Source organism: Schistocerca serialis, chromosome 4, assembly GCF_023864345.2.
Source record: "Schistocerca serialis cubense isolate TAMUIC-IGC-003099 chromosome 4, iqSchSeri2.2, whole genome shotgun sequence".
NCBI lineage: Eukaryota > Metazoa > Arthropoda > Insecta > Orthoptera > Acrididae > Schistocerca > Schistocerca serialis.
The window spans coordinates 754,310,112-754,334,745 of record NC_064641.1 but is presented as its reverse complement, the minus strand read 5'-3'; the positions used below and the strand labels follow the sequence as shown (position 1 = coordinate 754,334,745).

Sequence of the window (24,634 nt, the reverse complement as noted above, 5' to 3'; positions counted from 1 at the left end):
CACCTACTACTTCTGAAATTTAGAAAATTATACATTCTCTCAAGAATAAAAGCTGATATGGTTTCGATAGTGTTTCCAATAGAATACTAAAGATACGTTCCCATGTAATAAGCCTGGTTTTATCTAAAATGTGTGATGCATCAATAACTCAAGGTATTTTTCCAAAGAGACTGAAATATGCCATTGTCAAACACCTATTGAAAAGTGATATGAAAGATGTCAATAACTACCAATTTGTTTCACTGCTCACAGCATTTTCCAATACTTGTGAGAAGGTGATATACAAGTATTCTAGAACAGTATCCCACCAGAGCAACAATAATATTCTTAACAAATCACAGTTTGGATTTCAAAAGAGATGCTGTACTGAGAATGCAATTTACATGTACATTCATGAAATTGTACAAGCATTAAATAGTAAAATGGTGCACAGTTGGAATTTAATGTGACCTGTTTAAGACATTTAACTGTGTCAATCACATTATTCTCCTAGATAAATTAAAGTTTTATGAGACTGATGGTATAGCCAACCAATGGATAATGTCATATCTAACCAATAGAATGTGCAAAGCTGTACTTAGTAATTCAGCCATTCTGATCTGGGGTCATTACTCTGACTGGGGAGAAATCATGTATGGGATTCCCCAAGGATAACATAAACAATCTTCCATCTAGTATACAACAAGCAGAATTAGTTCTTTATGCTGATGACACTAGTATTGTTATCAGTGCAAGCATACATATAGAAACAGAAGAGATGGTAAACTATGTTCTTAAAAGTGCCATTGCTGGCTTTTTATGAATGGTCTCATCCTCAGTTTTAAAAAGACAAAATATTCAGTTCTGCACATTTAGGGGTACTACACCAATAATAAGTTAAACACATGGTGAGGAAATAATAAATAGGGTGGAAACTTCAAGTTCTTGTCTGTCCACGCTGATGAGAATTTAAACTTGAAAAGGTGCATTTTGGAACTCTTAAAACAACTTATTTCAGCAACACTTACACTTGAAATCATTGCAGATCTTGGGAACAAATGAGTAAGTTGACAGATTTTGCTTGTTTCATTTACTAATGTCATAGGGAATAATGTTCTGGGAAATTCATCTTTAACAAAAAATCTTCTTTGTTCAAAAATGTGCTCCACGGATAATATGTGGTGCCCAACTACGATCGTCTTGTAGGTACCTGTTTAAGGGGCTGGGCATTCTGATTACTGCTTCACAGTATATTTATTCCTTCATGAATTTGTTGTAAATAATCCACTAAAGTTCGAAAACAACAATGACATACAAAATTACAATTCCAGAAGGAAAAATGACATTCATTAGTATACATTAAAAATGTCTTCAGTAGAATGTGGGGTTCACAATGCAGCAACTAAAATTTTCGATCACTTATCCAGTGCTATAAAATGTCTGACAGACAGCAAAGTAAAATTTGAAAACAAACTGAAAAGTTTCTCCTTGATAACTCTTCTATTCCAGAGAAGAATTCCTCACATCTCTATATTTTAAAAAACTTATTAATATTCAGATGTAACAATATTCAAATTAATTTGAGATATGAATGTAAAATGACTCATTTCACATGATTACATTTTATCATGCAGAATGATCCATAGGATATGAAACCAACTAATTGAAGGGATCCCTGTTTCAAGTCTATTTGTGTTCCATTTGAAGGAGCTGGAGGTCTTCTTTTATATTGTTTAAAAAAGTGGAAGATCTTGGTCAACTGTTCCTGTCCATTCATTTGAAGTGACCATAAAATTGTATACATCTTTTACAGATTGAATCTTTAATTTTTCATATTTTGTCATAGACATCCCTCATTGATCTTTTTTGGTGCATGTCATTCCTCCAGTTGATTCCCATGATTTCTTTTTCGTAATTTTGGGTTCTTTTTCCTCATTTCTTTGAAGAGGCCTATATTTACATTTGGGCACAGGGTTTCAGCTGGCTTCAGAACCATTTCATACTGATGTGTCTTAGTGTTTTGTGAAAAGCATTTTATAGCTATGCATTGAGCACAATGCTAGTTAGACTATTTCAGGTTCATGTACTTTTTCCTTAAGCGCTTTCCTGTCCAGTGCATTTTTCATAATGATCTCACCCAGATACTTAAATTTTTGTACTTTGCTGATATCTTCATATTTTGTCCAAACTTTTGCAGGGGCATCTTCGATGTTAGTGAATACTTCTGTTTTTTCAAATGATATCTGCAGGCCAGTTTGTTTGGAAGTTTCATTTAACAGTTCAATTTGAATCCTAGCATTTCTACATTGTTTGACAGAATGGCCATACCATTTGCTAAAAATAGACAGTTTACCATAATCCCCTTGGATTTAGTTCCAGTTCTCATCGGGCACTGGTCAGTTTTCACAGATGACTTTTTTCAAAAACACCATTGAAAAGCTTTGGAGACAGCCTATTCCCTTGTCAGACTCCTGTTGTATCTCCAAGGAATCTTGAGGGCATCATAGGATTTTAACTTGGATTTCTACATGTTAGGGTGCTTCTAATTAATGCCAACAGTTTAAGGTCAACCATGAATTCATTAAGGATGTTTAACAGGCTTCACAGTCTATTGAATCATAGGCTTAATTGAAGTCCAGAAAGACTGACATGTACTGTTTATATACATTATAGAGTGTAACGTCTGCTGATGCTTCCTTCGCTAGAGCTCCTTTTGTATTCCCCTCTTTTATGCTCAACTTGGGCTTATAAACATTCCAGGATGGCAGTTTTCACAGTTGATAGAAACACCTTACTTCAGTTATCATCTTGATGTGCCTTTTTGCTGTTCAGTTAATGCACAACAGATTTTTTTCTTTCCCTTTGCTACCTTCAAAACTCTGTCAGAAGATTTGACACATTTTAGATGATATATCATCTTTCTGTGACCAGAATGTTGTCTAGAGCTTTCTTCCAGTTACCTTATGGCCATATTTTAAAGGACCCAAGTGTTGTTGTACACATATCCCAACATTGTCTGCTTGAAAAAGAATGAAACTTTTACAAGGTGCTCCTTGAATGTGTTCAGAAAATGCCAACCAAGAGTACCTGCGAGGCCACTGTTTTCAGAAAAGTAGGTTTTCTGTGGAATGTGCTGGGAATATGTAGCCTTCAAGTGGCACCCATAGGGATTTCAGCAGTTCGTTGCAGAAGTTATCAATGTGAACTTCATTCACATATTGTCTGATATTCCATTTACTATTGCTAGCTGCTGTGTTCACTGTGATGTCACTTGACTCAGGATTAATTTGGGATGTACTGGTATCAACAGAAGTTGAGTTTGCATTTGGTTAAAAACATTTTTATTTGCATAGAAAAAAATCAGTGGAGATAATTGTTCCTCTCCCATCCACTTCATTTTTATGCGAATCTAATTGTTGATCTCACTGTGTTAAACACATTAATCACATCCAGAAGATGCAGTTACAAACTTGTGGAAATCCAATATACATTTGGAGGATGTGCACTCTTTTTTCTGAGCCATTCACCATTACTATCCGTCATTGACATTACTGTGTGTGAGTGATGTGCACTGATTATTAGGAAAATGTAAGATTTTTCTTACTGGCCTAGTGCTCTACAGGATGCTTTCCCACACTGAACATTTGCAATCTGCTGTCCCTGTGCTTGCATGTTGTAGAGTTAGCCATGCGTGCATATGCTTTGCACATTGTTTTAAATCACACACCAACCTTTGAATTAATAGTCATTTCCCATATACCAATCACTATGAAGTCTTTCAGAATGACAGTAGTTAACTTCTGTATGTTTCAGTTCTACACCGTAAGTAATTTTAGAGATAATCAAAATTACCTAAAAGCTAGATTTTATAACCTTCCATTAAAAGCAACATCCTGTCATGTTAATATGTTTTTGTAAATACATCAAGGGATGACTAAACATTTTCTTACTATATGGTTAAATAAAAAGTATTTCGTTCCTAAAAGTATAAGTTACATAATGTTTTAACTTTTAGAGCATTAATTATTATTTTCAGTTGTTTGATGTTACTAATTACATTTATACTGGTATTAGAATCAGTGGAGAGAACACATTGGTTAGTTCACTGGACTTGCATTTAGGAGGATGATGGTTCAGATCTGCATTCAGCCATCATGATTCGGATTTTCCATGATTTCCCGTAATTGCTCCAGGCAAATATCAGGATGGTTCCTTTGCAAGCACATGGCTGATTTCTTCTCCTCCCTTGAAGCAAACCGAGCTTGTCCTCCTTCTCTAATGTCCTTGTATTCAATAGCACAATCAGTGCTAAACGTAAGTGATGAAGTGAATGCAGCGTGTATGTGACATATGAATCTTGAAATTTGTCAACACATATGAATCACATTGTGCAACATGCCATGAGTCACATATGTGACATTAAATACTCATTGTAAAGTAGTCACTTTAAGAATTCTAGAAACAAAGTCTTTTTGTCCTTAAGACTGTTAAAGATGGGACTGTTTTGAGTCCATTTGCTTTTTGAAAGAGACAAAGTGTGGGGAATAATTAAATGAAATTTGGAGTTGGGAACTGGTTAAGGAGAAATATTACCATGCTGTATGTGAAAAGCTATGAAGTTGATTTGCTAAATTATACTCCAGTAGTCAGAGAGAAGAATGATCATGTGTTCTGGAAGCAGGAGAGATTTACTCTCTCTTATCTGGAGGAGTTGTGCTTAAGCTTTAGTAGTGGGAGGAAATTTTGTTCAATGTACCAATAAGTAAATATGTTGTAATTTGCTTTCACCTAATTAATGGCTCAGAAACTAAGAGAGCCATTGTAAATGACATTTTTGAAGTTTTAAGATTTTTAGAGAAAATTGTGACGTACTCCTGATGGGCTGGAGAATTTTACGTAGCTTGCTACGTAATTATATTTCAGAACATTCAGATTACTGCAAGTTGGTGAACAGTGTAGTATTGTGTGAGCATACTAAACTGATGACCATCATGTGAACTTAACAACTGTTTACTGACTGGCAAAAGTTTTGGTTTATTGGACAGCAGGTCACAAGTTCTGTACTAGAGAGAGATTTTTCTACATGAGTGAATGGGACAGTGCAAACTATGTGCAAATATATGCTGGGAACTGTGTTCTAAGGTGGACTCAGCAGCACCATTTGTATTACTAAACTTAGTTTAAAGTACAGACATTCTAGCCAAGGATTTGTTTCATTTAGTAGCTTCTATCACACATTACAGGATGAACATTCTCTTAAGTAATGCCACAGAACAATTTATGCATCCTCATCACACATATAGTGCAACCTGCCTTTTAAATAGATTTTCCAAGATGAACCACATTATACATTGCTTAATGGCAGGCTGTGGTTCAAAGAAGCTCATTAACGCAAGTGAGTAATTTCTCAAAATAGAATGACACTGTGCCAATGCATGTGTACCAAGGAATATAGGATACAAAGAATGTAGGTCATTAGGGAGCACCTGTTGCATTGGTCAGTTACTTGTTAAGACAACACAATCGCCTCTTTGTATTAGGAATGTGTTGGGAGCAATGCTAAATAAATTTGTAAACACAAAGGACTCAGGGATTCAACATGCTGATCCCGCATGCGAAGGAAAGCAGATACATGTGATAATGAAGAATCTAATTCTTACTTAGAATATTTCAGGAGGCAGAGGTGTTCGATCCCTCTAACCCACCTCCTTGCCCCTCTCCTCCTCCTCCACATGTCCATGCAGTTTTGAGAGTGCTGATAAGTTCATCCACTGAAATATTGAATATTTTAATGATATTCCTTAGATGTGTGCCTGAGAGTTTATCAAACAATTTTATTTTACATTTGTAAATAATGTATTATGGGTCTCTTTTTATAAATTTCAGGCATTTAGCGTGGTTTTTCAAAAGGCAATTGAGAAAGCTGTACCATCTGATGATGTGCCCACAAGGGTTTTGAATCTAATAGACTGTATTACGTACTCTGTTTTTGTGTACACAACTAGAGGGCTTTTTGAATGTGACAAACTTATATTTGCTTCACAGATGGCTTTTCAGGTGAGTGCAGCCTATCACTGTGTGAAATACAGTTTTGTAGTATATATGTTTTGTTATGTTGTTCCATAACATTTTCAGATTTTATTGATGAATGAAGAAATTCAGCCTGCAGAACTGGATTTCCTGTTACGCTTTCCCATAATGCCACATGTGACTAGTCCAGTTGACTTTTTATCTGACAGCAGCTGGGGTGGCATTCGTAGCCTCTCATCTAAAGATGAATACAGGTTCTACTGTAGACCTACCATTAGTTGCCTTAATGCTTTAGCCTCAGCGTCTTAGCAGTGACTACTCCATTAGTTTAGGTGATCTAAATAAAGTTGAAGTTTTAAACAATTTTTTTGCAATTACCATGACTAAAAACTGGTCATATGATTTGCTATATTCTAAAAGTTATAACAACCATTTGAGAAACTTTACATCAGAGACATTAGTAGATTTCTATTGTGTAAAAATGCTCTGTCTACGTAAAGATTACTATGAATTCACTTGCAGGGTATTGACAGTAGTGTTGTAGTGAACAGTATTTTTTGCAAGTAACTGTATTAGCATGAGTAAAGCACAAGCAAAATTAATAGAATCATTTTTCTTATCTGCCAGTTAATGTCTGGTTCACTCTTGAGATTTAGAATGATGCAGCAGAACTATTACCATTTTTGTGCTGATTTTGAAGGCATACATTTAGTTCTTTTCCAGAAATGGACCATCCAATGTAATAGTCTCTTGTGGGTATAGAATTTGAAAGTACTTTCTTTTTTGTTGTAATGATACTTCTTAACCATCATGTAGTTACACAAGGAATGAAATATGAGCATCTTTGGCTGGCACAGCTACAGTTTGGCATCCAGTTTACCACAGATCACTGAGATGAAGTCAAGTTACATCTTAACAGACAGAAGCAGCCACTGAAGGGAGCTACTGTAAAACAGGAGAAAAGCAGCTACTTAGGAAAAAGCCAGTTCTCCTCCATTCACAGTACTCAGTACTTCAAAACAAAGTATTTATGTAACTTCACAAATAGCAGCTGTTTACTTACTGATAAAGTCAACCTCTGTCCAGTTCCCCAAGTCCAAATATCCTGATAAAATATAAATACTCTAACTACTCTAATTAAATAAACAGAGCTTTCAGTGAGCTTAGTACTTTATTTCAAGAGATTAATTTGGAAAAGGAAGGTCAGGAAGGACCTACAGCTACATCTACATCACTACTCTGAAATTTACACTTAAGTTCCGGGGGGGGGGGGGGGGGGGGGGGGGTGCTCAATAAAATATTTTCACATTCAGAGGAGAAAGTTTGAGACTGAAACTTTGCAAAACATCTCACCATCTAAAAAAGAGATAGACTTTTGTTTTGTTTTAATGATTGCCAACCCAGCTCTCATATCATGTCCCTGTCCTATTTCACGATAGTACAAAACAAACTGCCCTTCTTTGAAATTTTTTGACGTCTTCTGTCAACCTTATCTGGCAGTGATCATGTACTGCACACTAATGTTCTAGTAAAGGATGAACAAGCATAGTGTAGGCAGCCTCTTCAGTGGATCCAGTGATATGTCCAGTTTAAGTTGTTCATAATTTTTATCGCTAGGTATTTGGTTGAATTCACAGCCTTTAGATTTGTGTATTTATCATGTAACCAAAATTTAATGGATTCCATTCAGTAATAATGCTTGATGGCCTCACACTTTTCATTATGTAGATTCAATTGCCACTTTTCACACCATACAGATATCTCGTCCGAATCATTTAGTAATTGGCTTTGACCTTCTGATGGCTTTACTAGTCACCTTCAAACAATCTAAGAGATGGCTTTACTAGTCACCTTCAAACAATCTAAGAGGGCTACTCAGAGTGTCTTCTAAATCATTTATATAAGTTAAGAACAGCAGATGACCTATAACACTTCCTTGGGGAGCACCATAAATCACTTCCTTTTTACTCTATGACTTTCTGTCAGTTACTTTGAACTGTGACCTTTTTGAAAGGAAATCACAAATCCAATTGCACAACTGAGACGATACTCCATAGGTACACAAATTGAGTAGAAATCACTTATGAGGAATGGCATGAAAAACCTTCTGGAAATCCAGAAATATGGAATCTATTTGAGACCTTTTGTCAATAGCACTCATAACTCCATAAGAATAAAGAGAGAGTTGTGTTGTACAAGAATGATATTTTCTGAATCTGTGCTGACTGCATGTCAATAGATTTTTACTTCTAGGTAATTCATAATGTTCAGTCATTGAACATGTTCAAAAATCCCGCTGAAAATCAATGTCAGTGATATGGATCTGTAATTCAATGGATTACTCCTATTTTCTTTCTGGAGTATCGATGTCAACTGTGCATGTTTCCAGCCTTTAGGAACAGATCTTTCACCAAGATATGTTTGCTAGACATGGAGCTATTACATCAGCATACTCTGATAGGAATCTAATTGGTATACAATCTGGAGCAGAAAACTTGCCTTTATCAAGTGATTTGAGTGGCTTCTCTACACTGAGGATATCTACTTCTAAGTTACTCACGTTGTCGGGAGTTCTTGATTCAAATTCTGAAATGTTTGCTTTATCATTCTTTGATGAATGAATTTTAGACAATAGTATTTAGTAACTCCACTTTAGTGGCACTTTCATTGGTAAAATTATCATGACTGTTGTGCAGTGAACTTTAAATATGACCAAAATCTCTTTTTATTTTCCATCAGTTTTTGAGATAGAGTTTCTTTGTGGAAGTTATTAAAAGCATCTCACATTGAAATCTGCACTAAATTTCAAGCTGCTGCGAAACACTGCCAATCTTAGGGATTTTGATTGTATTCAATATGGTATGCTTTTTTTGTTGCTTCTGCAACAAGTATTCTGTCCCGTTTTGTGTACTGTAGATTGTAGCACACATGCACCAAGCATTTTCTTATCAGTCCAGAAGACCAGTGAGTATGGAAATAAAATGGAGCTAATTTTTTCTTAAATTAACATTAAATAATTGGACTGTTACAAAACTGATTCGTTGTTTGTGGAACTGCTTGTTACATGTAGTGCAATGCTTCTTCCTTTTCTCTGCTTACACTCAGGAAGTGACCATTAAAATGTTTGCTACCTGCATACAGCCATGTACTATTTGGTCATTTTCTTCAATAAAAAAGTCATACTTGTCCTGGTGCCATTTTGACTTGCATTAGTCTGGTATGAATACAGTTATAATGACCTTCAGTTAAAGGTGCAATATTTGTTGTCTAAGCTTTAAAATTGTCTTCCAGGGATCCTGTAGCACTTCCAAATGTAAAGATTGTTGAGCTCCATATTGATATACCTTTACCTGTTAAAACTTCCTGATGGATTAAATTGTGTGGTGACTGGAACTCAAACCAAGAACCATGGAATTCATAGGCACTGCTCCAAGTACTCTCACCACTTAGAACTGCAGCTGTGACTCATGACATGACATCACAGCTTCATTTCTAACTCTCCTGCGTTCCAAACATCACAGAAAGTCTGCTGTGTAGCTTGCTGGATGAGCACTTCTGGAATAAAGAATATTGTGGGAGCATAGGAAGTAGAACTTTTGGAACCATAAAACTTTTGTCTGACTCATTTTATTGTCACATGACTATTAACACGTTTCTTTTCAATCCCCGCCATGTGGAACTCTCTGTGTATATGAAAATCCATATGAAAACCCAAGAATCTACTACTGCAGGGCACAGTGATATCACATATGATTTAGTCTCTCTGATAAAATACCTTGATAAAAAGGTCATGTAGTGGTTTTTGCACTGCGGGGGTAAAGCATTCTGTCAAACTTGTAAATTCACAATTTCAGAATTTACTCTGTAGGTTGGGATGAACACACATAAGTGTGATTTGTATATCATCCCTCACATGGCTCCACCATAGATGGAGCCATCTGATTGATGATGCACACATCTGGATATTTCTGAAAAGAGATTATTGCATCACTAAGTTTTAGAAGCATTCAGTGCAACTGCAGTACTGCCTGTCAAATCCATGTGATTTTTAACATTTTCACTAAGCCTGTTACAGAGCAAATGTTTCTGAAAGACATAACTGCTGAATATCTGTAAACATAGTAGCAGCAGATAATGAAAAGAGAGCAGTTGCTTGGGTTGTTAAATATGAAAGATGAGCTTCTCATAGCAGAACAGGATAATGAAACATCTAAAGGTATATTTAGAGAGGTGCTATGTGTAATGGAACACAATTTTAAAGTCACAAAAATCAAGTGACGCACATAGATGGCAACAGACAGGGACGGTATAGGGGAAGGGTAGTCGCTGTATACATAGAAAATGTATCTGCATCCATAAGCCTAAATGAATACTGCATTGAACAGACCTTTGACTGCCACACTTCAGTAAGAGACTTGGAAACATACAGGGTTCTGGTTATGACAGTGTACACTCCCCCAACAGGAAATGTAAATTTTATAGAACAGTTAGAGAATATTGATAAGACTCAGTAGAAATAACTAACTAGTGACTGTGTTTGTAAACTTTAGTATTGACTTCTTCTTGTACTGTACTTGAGGGCAGTTTGAGTTAATGTTGTCCTGATTTGCTTTGTTCCTTACAGTAGCATTCTCATTAAGAACAGAAAGACAGACTGCATCAATGATTGGTGAGTTTTGAATCCAACTGCTTTTCATCAAATAGGCATATTGTTGTTGCACCCTTCAGCCTGAAGTCTGGTTGAAGCAACTCCCTTCATCTCTGCATACCTCCTGAAGCTTACATCATTTGAAACTCCTTGCTGTGTTGAGTTGTCTTCTCCTCCTACAGTTTTGATTGCACACCCCCCACTTACACAGATTTTCCTCCATTATTACAGTAACTATTTGTTGATGCCTCAGCTTGTGTCCGATTAAGCTAGGATTTACTTAGGTCAGTTCAGTATCTCTTCATTAGTTATCTGATCTATCTACCAAATCCTCGGCATCCTTATGCAGTACTATGTTTTAAAATTTTTTATTCCCTTCTAGTATGTACTCTTTATCATCTGTGTTTCACATCCATATAAGACAACACATGAGACAAATACTTCCAGAAATACATGCTAACACCTAAATAGAAGTTACCTCTGAAGCAAACTGTTTTCTGACCATGGCGGTCAAATAGAAGCAGTAAATCACCTCCAAAAATCCGGTTTAGCTAAGAGGAGAAAAGTAAAATTTCACAGAATTGTAAATGCTGACTAAACTACACATTTCAGGGAGAATTTACAAGATGAAAAATGGAAAGATATTTATCAAGGGTACATAGTAGGTGAGAAAGTTAATCATTTCCTAATAATATTTTTACAACACTATAAATATAAATAGTCTTTACAGTGGGTCAGGGGCAATTACAGTGGTATCCAAGAGGAGGAATGGCTAATCTCTGAGATTAAAGTATTTTGTGCTAGGAACAGAGTTTTATTTATTGCAAAGGACTTGCTCTGATCAAGACCTTAAGGTGTACTACTAGCAATACTGCTAAGTTATTTACCATGTAATCACAAAAACAAAAATTATACATACAAACAATCAAAAAATAAAGCAAAGGTAGAAAGGAGCATTATTAGGCACACGAATCAAATCAATAAGGGATAAAATACTAAAGTATTAGATGGCAGTAACAGTGAAACATAAGATGATGAATTCACACCATTTGTCATAAAAGTTGATGTATTCTTCCTAACAGTGGACTAAAACACAGTGAAAAAAAAATGTACCATAAAAAGCAGATCCACTGGATGTACTGGCACTTAGATAGGCATTAAGTATAAGAACATAGGCTTCTGTGACCGGTGTCATAGTGATTAAAATTCTTCTGTGTATTATGCCGTGTCATCACTAAAAACTAACATCAATAATAAACTAAAACCGACGTTTTGGCCGAATTGCAATGGCTTTCCTCAGGGCACAACTGGTTTTGCATAGGAATAGGTTCTTCTATTTATTACAGACTATCGATGTCTGGCGTCACTGTTGTAAAACTTTTAATTGACCCTCTAATATGATTTGGTAGTCGTGACATAACGGAAGATGGAAGGAGACAGGCTATTCGTGGATGTCCATGTCATCAACGATTGGTAGCTGTCCGCCAATCAGCGTTTGGCTTCTGGTCAGCAAGTTTTGCTCCTGGTGTGCGCGGAATTGGACTGACAGTTGCTCTACAGCTGCTTGTGCAGATACGTCCGTGTCCAATGTAGCTTCTGCCCCGCGACTGCTTACAGCCCGTTGGACTGGGATGGGCGGCAACCAGGATGCCAGGAGTTTGTAGGCATCTTCTCTGTTGATGTTGTCAGGCTGCTTAATAATTTTGATCGCCTCCTGTATTTTGCGTTCTCGCATCCACAATTCTTTCACCAGTACTCGGGCTTTCTGGAACCTGATAGGTTGTCCACAGTCACAGTGGTGTTCCGCTATTGCCAATTTATTATGTTGTTGTAATCGTACATAGTGTTCATGTTCTGCTACTCTTAGCTGACAGTTCTCCCTGTTTCTCCTATGTAGATAGCACCGCACTCACACCGTAGTTCGCAAACACCTGTAATGTTAAGATTGTTGACTACATCCTTGGTGGAACCTATCATTTCATGGATCCTGTGACTGCTTGGAAAAATAGGTTTGAAACCTTGTCAGCGGAGGACATTGTCTAGCCATTCACTGAAGCCTTTTACATATGGTAAGTGTACAAGTGGAAGCTTCTCTTCTTTGCCTTCTTCTCGTGTTCTGCTCCGTTTGGTTTTAGCTACCTTTCTTATGATGTTGTCATCATAGCCATTGGCACAAAACGTATGTTGTAGTTCCTTTAATTCTTCTTTGATGTTATTTTCATCTCTTATCCAGTAGGCTAAGACAGTTAATGTATGCAGTACAGAATACTTTTGAGCTGGGTGGTGGTGGCTCTCTGCATGCAGGTACCGATTAGTGTGCGTTGGTTTCCTGTGCAGTTTGTGTCCCAGTTTATCTTCAGCAGCTCTGTATACTTCCACATCCAGAAATGGCAAGGTACCATTGTTTTCAGTCTCATGTGTGAACTTTATGTTTTTGTGCAGGCATTAAATACTCCACAACCAGATACCAGTTTTGCCAAATCAACTTTTAAAGATATGACAAAAAGCATTCAGTCACTGAAGAAAGTAAGTGTTCTGGTATTTAAGAAAAGCATCAAAATCTTGTACTAACTGGATGAACCATTATTTAAATTATTTTGTAATCATACAATGAATTAAGCCATATTTCCTGAAATACCAAAGTATGCAGTAGTAACACCAATGTATAAAAGTGGAAATAAGCAAGTAAGCTCTAGTTACAGATTCATTTCCATCTTTAAGAAATGAACTTAAACCAAAATATTGAACCATCTTTCTGACGATAAGTTAAGTATATCTTCCTTAAAAGATTCTGTACAGAGAAAGAAATATATAGAATCGGTTCTTGTAGAACTAAGCTAGAAATATTACCCTATATCATTATCTGTCACGTTTCCAAGAACATAAATTGATTATTCTCACTAAGACTTAATATTATGCAATTACAACTAACAGAAGTAGAGGTCAGTTATTGAAAACCACATGAAATTCTGCATGTGACACTCCTGGACATGCTGATAGATAAGAAACTGAGGTGGAGCTGGAATTTGGATAAGTTAATCGAAAACTCAATTCTGCAAGCTTTTTACTTAGAATTTTCTCTCATTGTAATAATTTGCAGACTAGACTCCTAGCATACATTTACTCAGTACCGCCCTATGCCATGTATTTCTGTCACAATGATGCTAAGATCAAGAAAGTTTTTGTTCTACATAACCATGTGGTATGCATATTATTTAAAACTGATAACCAAACACCTGGTAGAAGCCTCTTGAGGGACTTTGGGAATTCCAGGCCATTTACTTCCTTTGGTTTGGTATTTGTGGTTAATAGTAAGAGCTGTTATGGGATGAACTGTGATATTCACAACCACAATAATGTATGTAAAAATAGTTTCCATACAAAGTGTCCCAGATAGGGTTTAGAATGAGGTTTTGCATTTTGATATAAAATTCTATAATATGTTGCTAGTAGATTAACGCATACAGAAATGATGATTATGTGGACATGCTTCTGGTCCTTGGTGTATCTGATAATCAGGCCCGTGTTGTCGCTCGTGAATATGCTGCTAGACATCCTCGTCGATGCTATCCAAATAAAAATGTGTTTTGTCATCTGGAGGTGCATCTTTGGGACTCAGATTCTCTCCTTCACCATCGCAAGACAGAGGTCGTCCACAGACTTGCATTACTCCAGCTACTGAGGAAGCTATTCTGGAGGTCATACACCAAGAACCTCAGTGAACTACACGTAGCATAGCAAGGCAGTTGCGTGTCTCACAACACATGGTTGTTAATGTGCTGCACAAGCATGGGCTGCACCCCTATCATTATGCTTTCACGCAATACCTCCATCCTGCAGCTCGCCATCAGCGAATGTTATTCTGTGAATGGTTCCAACAACAACAGGAAGCCAACTATGACTTTGTGGACACCATAATATGGTCGGATGAAGCAGCATTCACTCATGAGGGTGTCTTCAATATGCACAATGCCCACCATTGGTGTGAGGTTAACCCACACATCACCTGTGACTGTGGATATCAAGTTTGTATGGTATCAACGTCTGGGCCATAATATTGCACGACAGGTGTTTGGGCCCCTACATGTTGCCTGACTAGTTGACTGCATGAAGATATCATGCATTCCTCTCAAACTATCTGTCTGATGCGCTGGATGATGTTCCACTACATGTTTGCCAGAGGATATGATTCCAACATGATGGTGCACCTCCGCACTCTGGAATTAATGTGCGATAGTATTTGGACATGGAGGTCCAGTTGGATGACTACCGCATTCACCTGATGTAAATCGCCTGGATTTCTTCCTGTGTGGACGCTTGGAGGAACATGTGTATTCTACTCTGGCGAATGTGGAAGAATTGGTAGCGCATGTTCATGTTGTTCTTGTTACTGTGGATGCAGCTTTGTTGCAAAGGGTCCAGAGCTGTATGATCTGGTGGGTTGCACAATGTTTGGACGTGCAGGGAGGTCACTTTGAGCATCTGTTGTTCTGAGGACAATGTATTCTGTTGTGAAGGTCATGCAGTCATTAATATGGACATTATTATTGTCACTGGTTGCTAATGTGCGACATCTGAATGCTCATATTACATGTAGTATAAATAGCAACTAGATGTTGTGTTATTGTACTGTGCTATCGTCTTTAGCATCTCGAAACAGGTATTGATTTTGTAGTTATTCTGTCCTATGACCGGCCATTTGTTTCAACTGTCTGTTTCTTATCTGCCTAACCACGTATTTGTTATGTTCAGCATTACAAAATGTTGTAAATTTAGGGTATATGTTACCTAAGAAACGCTGTATATTACAGTATGAAATGTCAGAATGAAATTAGCAAACAAAAAAATGCACCTCAACCCAGGATCGAACCCTTGACCTCATGCATGCTAGCCCAAAACTCTATCCACTGCACCAACTGTACAGCACAACAAGTAAGTGCTGACAGAAGTACTCACAGGACATGTGGTTACAGCGTTGCCAGATTGCCACTCTTTAACATCCTTTTTCTGCCGGATGTACTTGCCGGACAAAATTTTGTGAGAGATATTTTTTTTTATCACTGGCATGTGAGGAGTCATGCTGCAAAGCCCGAGTGCGCGAATTTCACTTCACCCTGATTGAATGGTTGCATGTACATTGTCCATTTTATACAATCTAAAATTCTTGGCAACAAAAGAGATTATAGAAAGATTGTACTGCAGTGTCATTGTGAGCGTGGTCAGATGTTTGAATAAGTTTATACATAAACCCCTCTTCTGGGATCCACACACGACACTGATCTCTCACTTTTGTATGGTAAATATCTTTCTTGCATCTGGTTGGTTGCCCTTGAATATTATGCCATAAGATGTGGTTTAATGGGGTTATATCCCAAGCATACAGCTTTGGTTTTGTCCTTATCACTGATCAAAGCAGCAAGATGGATAGTAAATGTTGCTGTACTCAATCTTTTGTAGAAGTGTGTATGGATAAATTTAGCTCACTGTCTGTGTAAAGTCTCAGTAATTTGAAGGACTGCACTCCCATTTATTAATCACCACTACATTTTATTTATTTGTTTATTTTGTGTGTTGTGTGGAACTGCATAAGTTTTGTCTCGTTGACATTAATAATAGGATGGATCAGCTGTGAAACTGACAATCATAATACAAAAGTAAATGAACATAAATTACACTTACAGTTCAGAAAGGAATTTTATATTCTGGTGAAAAAGTAGTTAACAGATAGTAAATTGGAAATCGCCAACTATTCAAAACTAAAATAAATTAGTACTTCATTCCTCCAAAATGTATGAAATATTTGTATTGAGAGGTGTAAATTCTGGCGTACATGTTCTCATTAAACAGACTTTAATTTTACCATTATATACACAGCTAATAGTGTTCCATGTAAAGTTACACATATACTTCATTTACATCAGACATAAAAAGCAGCTGAATAGTGTAATAGGAAGAGCAGTAGCATTTTTCAAAGCAGCCTCCTTTCTGCTAATATATAAAACATAAATAACACATGTGGATTAGGCCTTATGCTTGATCCAACACCAACTGCTTCATACAAGGGAGCATTAGAAGCAATCTATGATTGCAGGACATGTGAGCAGCATGTCACCCATCACTTCAGATTCATTGCCAGTAGATCAATCCTGATGGTGCCATTACATATTTATTCAAGCAGCACTCCATTTAGCCTCACAAGACTGAGTGGACCTCTTTCTCTACCTGAAAAAAAATCCAAAGGCAGCAATATTAACCATTTGGTTATGGAGTTAGTGTCTGCTAATTACACTGAGACAGAATGGATGGCCAGTATATACCATCAGGAGAGAGAGTTCTAAGTACTGCTGATAGACACAGATAAAAGTAGAAAAAAATTATCTTGGCTCTCATGGCTGTTAGTGCCTTTCTTAGGAGTAAAGATAATTGGATTGGGAAGTTAGAAAATAAGAGCAGAGGGACACATGTTGTGAGGACAGGGGGAGACAAAGATCATTATAAAATTTTGGAACAATGAAAGATATTAAGTAGCCAAATTTTAGTAGTGCTATGGCTGTTAACAATTATTTTTGCTAACTGTTTTCTTCAGTGTTGAGATTTTCACACATTTATCTGCTGGGAATTTTTATGATTCTTTTTTTGCACATTTTAATTTCGTGTTGTTTATTAGACATTATATTATGCTTATACAGTTCCACTGTTGATTTTACATGAAGGTGAATATCTTATATCTAGATTGTGTCATAATTACTAATATTACTTTGTTATATGCACTAACATTAGATGTTATGGTACTGAAAATACATTGGACTGTAGCACACATGCTTTTTCTTTAGGCAATTTTATTACATCTTCTGTTCAGAACAATACATTACCAATAACTGTGTTATTTTTTTAAATCTTCATTCTGTCTGACAGACACTCCACAGCAGTAGCTGCTAAAAATTTTGTTCAAAATATATTGCATCTTCATGAATGCTGCCTCATGTTTTGCTTGTTAAAATTTAATAAAGTGTCTTGTTTGTAGAACTTAATATGATACCATTACTAAATAAAATACTCAACATCTGCAATATAAAGCATGCAATGTTACAATATGATAATCATTAGTGTTTGAGACACGTCTTTGAATGGACAACAGTGTTAAGATAACTGTATTTTCAGAAATCTGGATCGCGACATTGAAACTAATCCTAAAAGATGGAAGAAGTTAATTGAGTCAGAGTGTCCTGAGAGAGAGAAGTTCCCACAAGAGTGGAAAAATAAGACTGCCTTGCAGCGACTGAGCATGATGCGTGCATTTCGTCCAGACCGAATGACATATGCTATGATGTAAGTTTCAGGGAACTGTATGATATTAGAGATGTATCTGATATAATTTGGACAGGTAAAAAAAGAAAAAAAAAATTTACTCACCAAGCGGTGGCAGGAGAACACACATATAAAGATTTTGAAATTTGCAAGCTGTTAGAGCTACTAGCTCCTTCTTCTGGTAGAGGGGTTGAAGGGAAAGAAAGAAAGAGCCCTGGAATTGAAAACTTGAAGATTTTAATACCTTTACATGTGTGTTCTCCTGCCATCACTTGGTGAGCAGATTTTTTATCTATCGAATTAAATTATATTTTCAAAAATTGATTAATTTCATTGAGAGATGTATCTAAGTACTTTATTTATTTATTTATTCATGTGTTTCATGGTGGCCATGAACAAGTGTTTCAACATCTTACAGTATAGCTGCAAAGCACAGTGACAGTATTCCAGAACATCAAATCTTAAAAATTTAAACCAATAATTGGGTAAAATACAAGAAAATATAAATATTTCCAGACTGAAGTATTGTTTGTGCTATACAGACAGCAGTACAATTGTGGGATAGTATCATCATATAAATATGTAGCTTGTCAACAACATAGGCAAAGACAGATTGCTGCTTGCTTAAAGAAGACACATCAAGTTGCAGGCAGGCACAATTTAAAGACACTCACATATAGATTTTGGCCACTGTGTTCATCCGTAAAAGAGACACACAAATACACACCATTCACACACATGCATACACAAGCAAGTACACCTCAAGCACACATGACCACCAACTCCAGCACCTTGGGCCGGAATGCAACATCATATGGGATGCAAGCAGCAATCTGGAAGGGGTGGGGAAGGGGAAGGGATAATGGTGTATGGATGGGAAGAAAGACAAACACTGTCTTGTGGAGCGTGCAGGTACTAAACTGCCAACAGACACAGTGTCAGGAGGTTGTGAGGCAGGGAGGTGGAGGGAAAAAAAGGAGAGGAGTGGGAAATGACAGTCGTTTGCATTGGCCAAGGGTTGCAAATAAACATAGTGGGAGATGAGGCTGGGAAGGAGATGATAGATCAGAGGGGATGGAAACAGTTGGGTGAAGAGTGTGGGGCAATATGTTACCAAAGTTGAGGCCAGGATAATTACGGGAATGGAGAATGTGTTGTAAGGACAACTCTGATCTGCACAATTCAGAAAAGCTGGTGGTGGAAGGAATCATCCAGATGGCTCGAGTAGTAAAGCAACCACTGAAATAAAATATTTTATGTTCAGATGCATGTTGTGCCACAGTGTGGTCTACGTTGCTCTTGGCCACAGTTTGGCAGGGGTCATTCATCCTGGTGGGCAGCTAGTTGGTAGTCATACCAGTATCAGAAGCAATGCAATAATTGCAGCAGAGCTTATAAATGGCATGGCTGTTTTCATAGGTGGCCCATCCCCTGATGGGGTAGGACAAACCTGTGATAGGAGTGGAACTGTTAGTGCTGGGTGGGTGGATTAGGCAGGTTTTCCACCTGGGTCTTCAACAGGGATATGATCCTTGTGTGGCAAGAGGTTGGGACTGGGAGTGGCGTAGGGATGGACTAGGACGTTGTGGATGTTGTGATGACAGAACATCACTTTAGGAGGGGTGAGAAGTATCGTGGGTAAGATGTCCTTCATTTCAGGACACAATGATAGGTAATCAAAGCCCTCACGAAGGATGTGGTTCAGTGGTTCCAGTCCTGGGTGGTACTGGGTGATGAAGGGGACACTCCTTTGTGGCTGGTTCTTGGGGGTGGCGGGAGGATTGTGGGTGTGAGGTTGAAATGGTGCAAGAGATCTGTTTGGAGACTATGTTTGGGGGATAGTGCTTGTCTGTGAAGGCCTTTGTGAGACCCCCAGCATACTGAACAAGGGAGTTTTTGAAACTTCTTGATGGATTAAAATTGTGTATTGGAACTCAGGACCTTTGCCTTTGTTTTTGTCACTGCAGATACACCACCCCCAGGTAGCCAGGCTATATGGGTGCGATGTTTTGGTGTCAAACAAATGGCAGTTGTCAAAATGCAGGTACTGTTGGTGGTTGGTGGGTTTAACGTGGACAGAGGCACAGATGGTGTCATCAAGAAGAGGAGGTCAACATCTACGAAGGTAGCACACTGGGTTAAGGAGGCTGACATGAAGCTGATGGGTGAGAAGGTGTTGAGATTGGGAAGAAACAAAGACAGGGTGTCTTGGCCCCAAGTCCAGATAATGAAGGTATCATCATTGAACTTGAACCAGACTAGGCGTTTTGTATTTTGGGAGGCTAGGAAAGTCTCCTTTAGATGGCCCATAAAAAGGTTGGAATAGGAAGGTGCCATGTGGGTGCCCATGGCTCTGGCATGGATTTGTTTATAAATAAATATAAATATATACCTTCCCATCAAATGAGAAGTACTGTATTTACTCGAATCTAAGCCACACTTTTTTTCCGGTTTTTGTAATCCAAAAAACCGCCTGCGGCTTAGAATCGAGTGCAAAGTAAGCGGAAGTTCTGAAAAATGTTGGTAGGTGCCGCCGCAACTAACTTCTGCCGTCGAATATATGTAGCGATTCACAGGCATGCTTTTCAGGCACAAAGATAAATACTGGCGCCAAAACCTCTGCGTCAGTAAATAAATAAATAAATAAAAAAATAAAAAACGGTGGAAGACGAGATTTTTTCTCCGCCCCAAGTTTTGATCACTGCATTTTCATACATTATCCAATGAAGTAAATACAAATTCCGTATTGTTCATCTTCGAATGTAGCAACATTTCAATGTACTGTACTACGAAAATCCGACTGGCAAGACTGTTTGGGATGTTTGTCAATATGGCCAACTCTACGTTCTGAATTTTTTCTACCTATGAGAAGAGATGGTTGCTAATAGGAACTTTTATGAATTGTGAATCACATGCAGTATTCTCTTCACCATAAGAATAATACGTATATAGACATTTTGCCATGTATTGTTTCGTGTTTGCTGCTATCTCATTTAAATCCTGTCTGCTTAATAAACTACGAAACTAGAGTGAGATAACAGCAAATGCGGAAGAATATACATATCATTTCATGTTTATATTCGTATTATTCTTATGCCTAATAGTGATACAGTCAGAAATGAAGCACGTGAATTGACTAGATTTTTAAATCTAAGATGACTAATTTCTGTGGAGAATGTTATATACTAAAGAGGCGTCTGCAAAGATTTTCAAACGGAGAAAAATTTTCGCTAAACTCTCGATCAGAACATTTTCTATCATACGCAGTCTATTATTTGGTTCTTGTTGATCATTATCAAAGAAAACAGCAGTGTAAGTAACAACAAATAGCAGTCTCTTGTCATTGTTTCGCTAATGAGACGACTCCTCTAATTTTTATTTATTTTTTAACTGTAAGCGGCGGTAGCGCGCACAAAAGCAAGCCATGCCGCGAGCGGGACAGGTCATAAACACTGATTATCAGAATGCGACAAACAGTGCATGACACAGTACAGTAATGCATTTTCAGCTTAGAGTGACGTAAACACCTATAACAAAGAGAACGGCACTTATCAGATCAAAGAAAAATAAGCAATCAATCCAAACCAGACGAAGCACATGAAAAAGGAAGGGTACCCGTATAAATATGGACGGAGCGCCTGACGCATAGCAATGGCTACCTGGCAAAGCTTAACTGCTAAGCTTACTACGCGAACCAAACTACTGTAGCTGTATCGTCATTCATTCGTCCTAAATGGTGTCTCATATTACAATGGGCCAACTTTGTTTCGATTTGGAGATGCAGCCTAAAACTTTACTCTCCCCTTGAATTTCAAGTCTCAAATTTCAGGTGCGGCTTAGATTCGAGAAAATTTTTTTTCCTTGATTTCGAGTCTCATTTTTCAGGTGCGGCTTAGATTCGAGTGCAGCTTAGATTCGAGTAAATATGGTAGTTGTTGGTTAGGATAAGGTTAGTAAGGTGTACGAGGAATGAGGTAGTGGGTTTGGAGTCTGGAGGATGTTGGAAAAGCCTCACATATCAAAAATACCCACCACTTCCTTCACGTTGGGAAAAGTAGTGTTCAGTGCAGTAAGACAATGGGCATGAGGGATGTTGGTGTATTGGGTGGTGGCATCAACGGTGATGAGTAGGGACCCAGGAAGTAAAGGTCTGGGGATGGTGGAAAGTAGGTGGAGGAAGTGGTTGGTGTCTTTGACATGGGAAGCTTTCCCAGTGTTCTTTATACTCCAAACCCACTCCCTCATTCCTCATATACCTTACTAACTTTCTCCTGACCCACAGCTACTTCTCATTTGAAGGGAAGGTATATAAACCAATCAGCGGTACAGCCATGGGCACCAGCATGGCACCCTCCTGTGCCAACATTTTTATAGGCCATGTGTTGTAATAATAAAAAAATACACAATAATACTAACATTGCTATATGAATGTATATGAATGGAAAGAAAAATTAATTTAAAGTATATTACAATGGCATTATTAGAAATGTTGTGCTTGTATGATTTTTGGCAAATTGAACTTCCTTTCTTACATTTAAATTGTAGGTGCAGGCAGCAGACTTCAGGTACACCAGTGCATGTCAAAAATAAGAAAATCCTCCTTACTTAGTTCCACTTAACTTCAATAAAAAATACTTAATAGTGATATCCAATCTTCTCTTATTTTGCAGCATATATCTGTTTCCACCCCATCTGTCCTCTCATCTTCTCTCTACTCTCATCTCCCACCCTGTGTATTTGCAGCCTTCTGCCAATGCATCCGCCTACCTTTCCCCTCTCCTCTTCTTTTTTGCTGCTTTTTTTCCCACCTCCCTGCCCCACAGCCTCCTGTCACTGCGTCTGTTGGCAGTCTAGTCCCAGCACATTCCACCAGACAGTGTTTGTCTCTCTCCCCATTCGTACACTACTATCCCTTCCCCTTTCCCTTTTCCCCTTCCCCTTCCCCTTCCCCTTCCCTTCCAGATTGCTGCTTGCTTCCCTTGTGATGTTGTATTCCAGCCCGAGATGCTGGAGTTGGTGGTTGTATGTGCATGAGGAGTGCTTGCTTGTGTGTGTGTGTGTGTGTGTGTGTGTGTGTGTGTGTGTGTGCATGTGTGTGTGTGTGTGTGTGTCTGTCTTTTACAGATGAAGGCTGTGGCTGATAGCTTATGTCAATGTCTTTTAATTGTGCCTGTGTGCAACTTGATGTGTCTTCTTTACAGTAAGTAGCAATCTGTCTTTTCCTACAATGTTGATATTCCTAACTGGACTTTCAGTTGTATGAAATATGTAACTTGTCTTTTTTTTAGCCTAGTTTGATATAGTTAACATCTCCTGAGTTCTTTTAACAGCTTATTTGTAATAATGAATTATGAGGAACACAAATTTATTCAAATAACTAATAAAAGAGAGATTATGGAGACCTGTATTGCATGAACAATGTATTTCTGCTCTTGAACATGGAGACTGGATGGATGCAGAAGGCCTTGCAGACATCATCAACCAAGGATGCCTTGCATAGTTTTTTCGTGACATATAGATCCATTCCCGTGGATGGGGTCAGTCCAGCCAAAATCCTGTGAGGGCCCTGGCATCACACTCAGTTAGATTTCAGCATTCCATGCAGTGTGCCCATCCTTTGTACAAGCCTACCTACATGAGGGGCACGTATGCCTGAGCATGCACATCCAGCTGGCATGTAGGGTGGACCAAGGGGTCATTGTAGGCCACAGGGACCATTAGCTCTTTGACGTCACAGTTGTTCATGTCCACCTGACCTGTCACCAAAACCAGCTCCAACCACAACTGCAGTTGACACACCTTCCCTCTTCTCCATTGCCAAAGGGTAGATGAGGGGTTCAAGGTTTGGGAAACATTCCATCCTCTGTGCCCTTTTCCCTCATTCCATTGGTACCAAAGCAGTCTATTAACATGGCACATTCTTGTATCCTCCTCCCCTGCAGTCCCTGGGCAGTCACTGGGCCTTGTGGCAGGGGGAGGCGGGGTGTTGGCCCTGAGCTCGTGGTGATATGCCAGTGGTGAGTTCTGCTATTCCAAGTGTCCTCCACCTCTACCATTGACCATTTTTGGCCCTACATGCCAATATCAAGGGGGAGTATTTAATAATCCCTCCAGTGAATGGTGTCATAGTGGCTCTTAAGACAATGCAGCTCAGGAGTGAAGGGCACTGTGAGAGACACAGAAAGCATGTCTTGTGGACTTAGCCACACACAGCAACAAGCTGAGCAAGCCACCATGGCTCAGAATAGTATTCTGAATGAGCTCTTTGAAATCTCACCCATTTGCTATTTTGAAACCAACCTGGTTATCATTATTGAAATTCATTCTGTGTTTGTCCCACAATGAACTTGGCTTTGTTTAGGGATTCCATATTTGTATCAGGCACAGACACAAAAGCCACTAGTTTCTGAGTTTACTGTGAGTCTGAGATTAAACCTGGTTCAGATCAGAGATCCTTCTGTGTGTTGTCTGGGTCCTGACCCAAAGGGTGATGGATGACATTGTGATGGGAATGCCAGGAGTCCAACACCAGGGATATAGGATATTGTCTTTGAACTGGACCCTATGTCTGCTTTTGCCAGTTCATGGAGTGGACATTGCAGGCTGCTGCTGCCAGTGTGGCAGATCTGAGGACAGAGCTTGCCCCAGATAGTGCAAACAGAGCTGGTT

At 38.3% G+C, this 24,634-nt stretch overlaps 1 protein-coding gene across 1 annotated transcript in view; it reads left to right on the top strand.

Annotated features, from left to right (window-relative positions):
* The window catches only part of LOC126474748 (dynein beta chain, ciliary-like), a 734,368-nt gene that overhangs the window by 590,017 nt on the left and 119,717 nt on the right, over positions 1 to 24,634 (top strand). The window contains exons 67-69 of the mRNA XM_050102225.1: positions 5,866 to 6,036; positions 6,115 to 6,263; positions 17,819 to 17,986. Coding sequence (XP_049958182.1) covers positions 5,866 to 6,036; positions 6,115 to 6,263; positions 17,819 to 17,986 — 488 coding nt within the window. The remainder of the gene's footprint in view (positions 1 to 5,865; positions 6,037 to 6,114; positions 6,264 to 17,818; positions 17,987 to 24,634) is intronic.